Source organism: Quercus lobata, chromosome 12 (genome assembly GCF_001633185.2).
Source record: "Quercus lobata isolate SW786 chromosome 12, ValleyOak3.0 Primary Assembly, whole genome shotgun sequence".
Lineage (NCBI taxonomy): Eukaryota > Viridiplantae > Streptophyta > Magnoliopsida > Fagales > Fagaceae > Quercus > Quercus lobata.
The window spans coordinates 30,217,771-30,225,590 of record NC_044915.1 but is presented as its reverse complement, the minus strand read 5'-3'; the positions used below and the strand labels follow the sequence as shown (position 1 = coordinate 30,225,590).

General features: G+C 43.2%; 1 protein-coding gene across 1 annotated transcript in view; it reads left to right on the top strand.

Annotated features, from left to right (window-relative positions):
* Positions 1-2,655: 2,655 nt before the first annotated feature.
* The window catches only part of LOC115970528, a 13,080-nt gene continuing 7,915 nt past the window's right edge, over positions 2,656-7,820 (top strand). Inside the window, exons 1-2 of the mRNA XM_031090151.1 lie at positions 2,656-4,426; positions 4,559-7,802. Of these exons, the coding sequence (XP_030946011.1) occupies positions 2,656-4,426; positions 4,559-7,802 (5,015 nt within the window). The remainder of the gene's footprint in view (positions 4,427-4,558; positions 7,803-7,820) is intronic.

The following is a 7,820-nucleotide window of genomic DNA, read 5'->3' as shown; positions in this document are numbered from 1 at the left end:
TATAAATAGAAGCCTTCCTGAGACATTTAGAGGACCAGAATTCAGAAGTGAAAAAGCTCTGTGAAGATCAAGCCTCAAAGCCTTCAAGAACTTCAAGAACTTCAACCCCAAAATCGAAGAACATTCGAAGCAGAATCGTCCAGATCATCTGCCTAGATCCTAAAGTTCACGGGAATCAAGCCAAAAGTGTCCAAAAACATCAACAACTCACAAATCATTGAAGCTCAACGGATTCAAGCCTCTAAAGCTCCGAAGAACTTCCACCACAAACCTTCGAAGACGAAGAACGCAAGAAGAACACGAAGAACGCGAAGAACAAAGGATTTCTAAACAAGCTCATAGCCAGAGATTCATTGTAATTCCGTTTCAGTAATCTTCGATCCATCCATCAACCAAATTGAAGGATATTTTGTGTTTAAGTCAAATCCACATTATCATAAATCTAATCAATAAGTTTTGCGAGGAGATCGAATCAGAGGATCACTCTTTTATAATTTCAGAGAATTGTACCACACAATCATAAATACAAATTCGCATTTGTGAAACTATTTTACTTGTTTGATTTATTTCAAACTAGAAATTTAGTCGCTTACAAATTCTGGCACGCCCAGTGGGACATCTCTGCCTCTCATCTCATTCTCCTTCAAAGAAAGAAATCAACATCACCATCTTGCTACCTACTTCAATGGCCTCTAGCAAGAATGTCCGAAAATCAGTGGTTGATGATTCCAATGCTGATGAGTATGTCGGCCCAATCACTCGCAGTCGATCTAAAGCTCTTGATCGACTCCAACCTTAACCAACCCAAGAAAATCAATCTCCTGCTGACATTTCTCTGGACTTTCTTGCAAATAGGAAAGCTACCACCAAAGATTCATCTACCTCGGAAGATTTGGAAATCAGTAATGAATCGTCCCCAACAAAGACCTTTTCTATCAACTCTTCGCCCGTGATGAGAAACTTAAGGAGTGAAGTACCACTAACTCATCCTGTTTCATCATTTTCTCCATCATCTATAGAGGTCATGCCAGTAATAATGACTAACACCTCTACCATGGAAGAAAAGATGGCTGAAATGGAACAAAGAGTCATCCTTCTCACAAAGGCACTTGAAGAAAAGGACGTCAAAATTGCAACCCTAATGAACAAGCTGGAGGTACAAGATTCGGGTGAATCAAGCCTTGGCCCTGAGCAGCCACCTGGCTTTACCTTCAAAGGAGAAAACGTCAAGGGTGATAAAGGAAAAGGAGAAGGCACTTCTCAACACGGACATTCCACCTCAATGGCCTCAATATCTGTCCAACAACTGCAGGATATGATTAAAAACACCATTCGAGCACAATATGGAGGTTCTTCCACAAGTTCTCTCATATATTCCAAACCCTATACAAAGCGCATTGATAACATGAGAATGCCAAATGGGTATCAACCTCCCAAGTTCTTGCAATTTGATGGCAAAGGAAACCCTAAGCAACACATTGCTCACTTTGTAGAAACTTGCGAGAACGCAGGGACTCAAGGAGGCCTCTTTGTAAAGCAGTTTGTCCGTTCCCTAAAGGGGAATGCCTTTGATTGGTATACAGACTTAGAGCCCGAGTCAATCGATAGCTGGGAACAACTTGAAAGGGAGTTTCTCAACCGATTCTACAGCACACGACGCACGGTAAGCATGATGGAGCTTACCAATACTAAACAGTGGAAGGATGAACCCGTCGTTGATTATATCAATCGGTGGCGTTCTTTGAGCTAGACTGCAAGGATAGACTTACTGAAATATCTGCCATAGAGATGTGCATCCAAGGCATGCATTGGGGACTTCTTTACATCCTTCAAGGAGTAAAGCCCCGAACATTTGAAGAGTTGGCAACTCGGGCACACGACATGGAATTAAGTATTTCCAGCCATGGAAATACGAAACCTCCCGTACCTGAGGAAAGGAAAGAAAGACGGGAAATAAGGAAAAATGACAGGAATGTGAAAAGTAATATCAAAGATTCAATGAATGTCAATCCTGCCCCAGTCAAAATTTCAACAAAAAATGTGAAGGCCAATGAAAAGAGGCCCGAAGGAGGTCAACAGCGTGAAACGCGTCGCTCATCACTTAAGGAATGGGAACAAAAGGTCTATCCTTTCCTAGACGCCGATATGCCTGAAATGCTAGAACAACTGCTCAAGTTGAAATTAATTGAATTGCCAGAATGCAAACGACCGGAAGAGATGAGAAAAGTTGATGACCCGAACTATTGTAAGTATCATCGCATCATAAGTCATCCAATCCAAAAATGCTTTGTTCTTAAAGAACTCATCATGAAGCTAGCCAAGGAAAGGAAAATCGACTTGGATTTTAATGATGTCGCTCAGTCAAACCCGGTCACATTTTCTTGTGGGTTACCTAGTTCCCTGTCTCCAAATACTAAGCAAGGGGCAAATACCACGCTCATCCATTTTGGTTCTCTAGAACCGGTTCAAATTCAGCTCTCACAAAAAGCACCTGATTATAATTCAGATGATGATAAAAGGTCAACGATGGATGAGGAAGAAGGCTGGACGATAGTTACTCGCAAGAGATGGAAGAAGAAATGAGCATTCCCTCTTCATTTGATCACCCGAGAGTCCAGAAGAGCACAAAACCAGATTCAGCCTTGGTCAAAAAGAATGAGTGATAAGAGGCAAGGGAGACTAGGAACAAAAGTGTATGAAGATTCAGCACAAATCCAAAAATCTCGAAAGCTCATCACATTGGAAGAATTCTTCCCTAGGAAATTCTTTCAAAATGACTCAGCCGAGGCCGTCCACACAATTTCTCGTTGCGAAATCCAGGACGAAAAGGAGGACGTTGACCATGATGATCCAAAAGAGACCTTGTCATCTTTGGAGAAATTCCAATCTCAGGTCGATGAAGTTGAACCCTTGCAATCCCCCACATCACCAAAAGAAGTGCTCACCCGAGCTCTTGAGGAGCCAGAGATATACGCCCCTCATACCAATACGCTTCAACAAACACAGGGATGTTACGCATGCTCTCCAGACTTGACTTTCACTGATGAGGATCTATTGTTAGGCTCTAAGCCCCACAATCGCCCACTCTATGTCTCTGGTTATGCTCGTGAACAAAGGATCGAGCGTATCCTTGTTGATGGAGGTTCAGCCGTTAACATACTTCCAAAAATGACCATGAAACGACTAGGTTTTACTATGGAAGAATTATCACACAGTCGTTTGGTCATCCAAGGTTTTAATCAAGGAGGACAACGTGCAATCGGCCTGATCCACCTAGAATTATCCATTGGAGAATTGAAAAGCAACGTCTTGTTCCACGTCATTGACGCTAAAACGACCTACAACATGTTGTTAGGACGTCCTTGGATCCATGAAAATGGAATAGTGCCATCAACCTTGCATCAATGCTTCAACTTCTTTCAAAATGGAATAAAAAAGGTCGATGCCGATTTAAAGCCTTTTGCAGAAACCGAAGCTCATTTTGCTGATGCAAAATTTTATGCAAAAGAAGACATTTCTAGCGAGGTTCTTCCAGTTGAGATCCTGTCTATGAAAAGTAAACAGGATGAAAAAGAGCATGTTAAATTCATCGCCAAAAAGGACATTTCTTCCCCAAAGAAAGGCCCAGAACCCTTCCTCCGGTATATACCATTATCACACCGCAAGAATGGACAATCACCATTCGCGGAATGCCTTCAACCTACAAAAGACATGGGAAGACCTGCAAAGCTCACGATGGAGGATGTAGCCATATTGAAAGAAGATCATGTCATGCCTTTAACTTCATCCACAAATCCTTTGCCCTCGAAGCCGTTAAATGGATTCGTGAGGTCTTTGCAAACTCCGATAGAGCATGGTATTCTACCAAGTGGGCGGACAAAAGAATGGTTCGACCCAAAGGCATATAGGCTGTTAGCCAAAACAGGCTACGATTTCTCAAAACGAGAAGACTTAGGGAAGCTAATTCCAGAAGCCACCGGAGAAAAGATGCATGGCCTTAGCAAAACACAAAGGAAAATGCGGCTTGAAGGGCATGAAATTCATATCCCAAAGACCGGATTAGGTTATACTCCCGAACAACCAGCTCAGATATGGATCAAGAAAAGAAGCGAACCTTCAAGTTCCCAATACATAACGGTGGAGGTCGGCGAAAGTTCAAATCAAAGAAAAGACCATTCTTCACCCCATGTTTCAGTGTTTGATCGCATCGAGGCCTCGTCATCACGAATCACAGTGTTCGATAGGTTAAATACAACTTGTTTAACACCAAATCGAGACACCCTTGCTTGTAAATCAGTCTTTGATCGACTGGGGGCAACGAAAAGGCCTATTGATAGTCATTCTCAAAGTTCAATAAACTTTGACGTTCAAGGGGAGAAGAAAGCCAATGATGAGATTCGCAGTAGCATTCCTTCACGCATGAAACGTAACTTTACCTTGGAGATCAACACTTAAGGATCGCTCAAAGTCAAAAGACGAACGATTGTACATACAAGTCAGTCACCCGTCCATGATGAGGAAATTGAAGAGGTGTCATCCTCGTTTCATATTACAATAGAAGAGAGTACACTGTCAGATGCTGAAGCAACCAATGAAGAGGTCGATGAAGCTCCTCCAGCCTTGGAAGATGGAGGACAAGCTACAGTTGATGAACTTAAAGAGATCAATTTAGGAACTGTTGAAGAACCCCGGCCAACTTTCATCAGTGCGCTTCTTACCCCTGAAGAAGAGGAAGGATACCTCAAGCTCCTAGTAGAGTACAAAGATGTGTTCGCTTGGACTTACAAGGAAATGCCTGGGCTCAATCTGAGTATTGCTCTACACCATTTGGCAGTAAAGAAGGGCGTGCGCCCAGTCAAACAAGCTCAAAGACGCTTTCGGCCAGAGCTTATCCCTCAAATAGAAACCGAGGTCAATAAGCTCATTGAAGCAGGCTTCATTCGTGAAGTACAGTACCCGGAATGGATCGCTAACATCGTCCCTGTCAAAAAGAAGAATGGACAAATCCGAGTGTGCGTTGACTTTCGAGATTTAAACAATGCATGTCCCAAGGATGATTTTCCATTACCCATCACTGAGGTCATGGTTGATGCCACTACTGGTCATGAAGCTTTATCTTTCATGGATGGATCTTTGGGTTACAACCAAATTCGAATGAATCCTAAGGATGAGCAGCTTACAGCTTTCCGTACCCCTAAAGGAATTTACTGTTACAAAGTGATGCCCTTTGGGCTAAAGAATGCTGGTGCTACTTATCAACGGGCCATGCAGAAGATCTTTGATAATGTACTTCATAAATACGTGGAGTGTTATGTCGATGATTTGGTGGTTAAAACAAAAAGGAGGGAAGACCATCTGGCAGATCTACGATCCGTGTTCACCCGACTGAGAAAGTATCAGCTTAAAATGAACCCCCGCAAATGCGCTTTTGGCGTAACATCTGGAAAATTTCTTGGTTTCATTGTGAGGCACCGCGGTATTGAAATTGACCAGTCCAAAATTGAAGCTATCCAGAAAATGCCAGAGCCCAAGAATCTACGAGAACTTAGAGGCTTGCAGGGAAAACTGGCCTACATACGACGATTTATCTCGAATTTGGCCGGTAGATGTCAACCTTTCAATAGATTGATGAAAAAGGATGTGCACTTTGAATGGGATGAGGCTTGTAGCAATGCTTTTGCGCTCATCAAAAGGTACTTGCTTAATCCTCCAGTTTTAGGTGCTCCTATCCCAGGAAAGCCTTTGGTGCTGTATATTGCGGCCCAAGAAAGGTCTCTAGGTGCTCTTATGGCGCAGGAAAATAAAGAGGGGAAAGAAAGAGCCCTTTATTATCTAAGTCGAACTCTCAATGGGGCTGAATTAAATTACTCTCCTATCGAAAAGATGTGCCTCGCTCTTTTCTTTGCCATAGACAAACTGGAGCACTACATGCAAGCATATACAGTCTGTTTGATAGCAAAGGCGGATCCGATCAAATATGTCCTCTCCAGGCCAGTGGTTTCGGGTCGTATAGCTCGATGGGCAGTCTTGCTACAACAATATGACCTTGCATACATTCCACAAAAAGCTGTCAAAGGACAAGCATTGGCAGATTTCTTAGCTGATCACCCAGTTCCATCTGATTGGGAGTTCTCTGATGATTTCCCGGATGAAGATGTGTTTTACATTGAAGAAATGCCACCATGGATTATGTTTTTCGATGGGGCTGCACGTCGAGAAGGAGCGGGGGCAGGTGTTGTGTTTGTTTCTCCACAAAGGCAAATACTTCTGTACTCGTTCTCATTAAGCGAACTTTGCTCTAACAATGTAGCTGAATATCAAGCATTGATTATTGGTCTACAAATGGCCATTGAGATGGGCATAGCGCAGCTTGAGATCTTTGGGGATTCCAAATTAATTATCAACCAAATCTTGGAGCAATATGACGTTAAGAAAGAAGACCTCATCCCCTTTTGCAAATATGCGAAGAAATTGCTAGCAAATTTTGAGGCCACCACATTGGAGCATATACCAAGGAAGGAGAATAGACAGGCCGATGCTTTAGCTAATTTGGCTACTGCCTTAGCATTATCCCAAGAAGAGACAACCAAAGTTGCTATTTCCCAAAGGTGGGTGGTACCTCTCGTAGTTGAAGAAGAAGAGGAAGAGCAAGCCAACATCATTTCTGTATGCCTTGTCGAAAAAGAAGATTGGCGACAAGTGATCATTGAATACCTTCAACATGGAAGACTCCCGGATGATAAACGCCACAGGACTGAAATTCGGCGGAGGGCTGCTCGATTCATTTACTATAAAGACACTCTCTTCCGCCGTTCATTTGATGGATTGTTTCTCCGTTGCTTAGGAGAGGAGGAGGCTAAACAAGCCTTAGAGGAGGCTCATTCTGGCATATGCGGCGCACATCAGTCAGGTCCTAAGTTACACTATAGGATCAAACGAATGGGTTACTATTGGCCTACGATGGTACAAGATTCTATGGAGTGCGCTAAGAAGTGCGAAGCTTGTCAATATCACGCGAACTTCATCCATCAGCCGCTAGAACCTCTACACCCAACTGTAGCTTCTTGGCCTTTTGATGCATGGGGTCTTGATGCAATAGGGCCATTACCAAAGTCATCCGGTGGCCACTTGTACATCTTGGCCGCAACTGACTACTTCTCAAAATGGGCGGAGGCTGTACCCCTTAGGGAAGTGAAGAAAGAAACGGTGGTCAATTTCATTCGAACTCATTTGATCTATCGGTATGGTGTCCCTCGGTATATCATAACTGATAATGGCAAACCATTCTACAATAGGCTGATGACAGAGCTATGCGAGAAGTTTGAATTTAAACAATACAACTCCTCCATGTACAATGCCCCGGCAAATGGACTAGCTGAAGCGTTTAACAAAACACTGGGCAGTTTGTTGAAAAAAGTGGTATCCAAGACAAAGCGAGACTGGCATGAAAGAATCGGAGAAGCATTATGGGCATACCGAACAACATTTCGAACGCCTACTCAAGCAACGCCCTATTCTCTTGTCTACGGAGTTGAAGCCGTCCTTCCGTTAGAACGCCAAATCCCATCATTACGGATTGCCATTCAAGAAGGATTGACTGGAGAAGAAAATGCCAAGCTCAGGTTGCAAGAATTAGAGGCGCTTGATGAAAAAAGGCTCGAGGCCCAACAACGCCTTGAATGCTACCAAGCTCGTCTTTCAAGTGCATTCAATAAAAGAGTCAAGCCACGATCATTCCAAGTTGGTGACTTAGTCCTCGCCGTTCGAAGACCTATCATCACAACTCATCGTACAGGCAATAAGTTCACTTCAAAATGGGA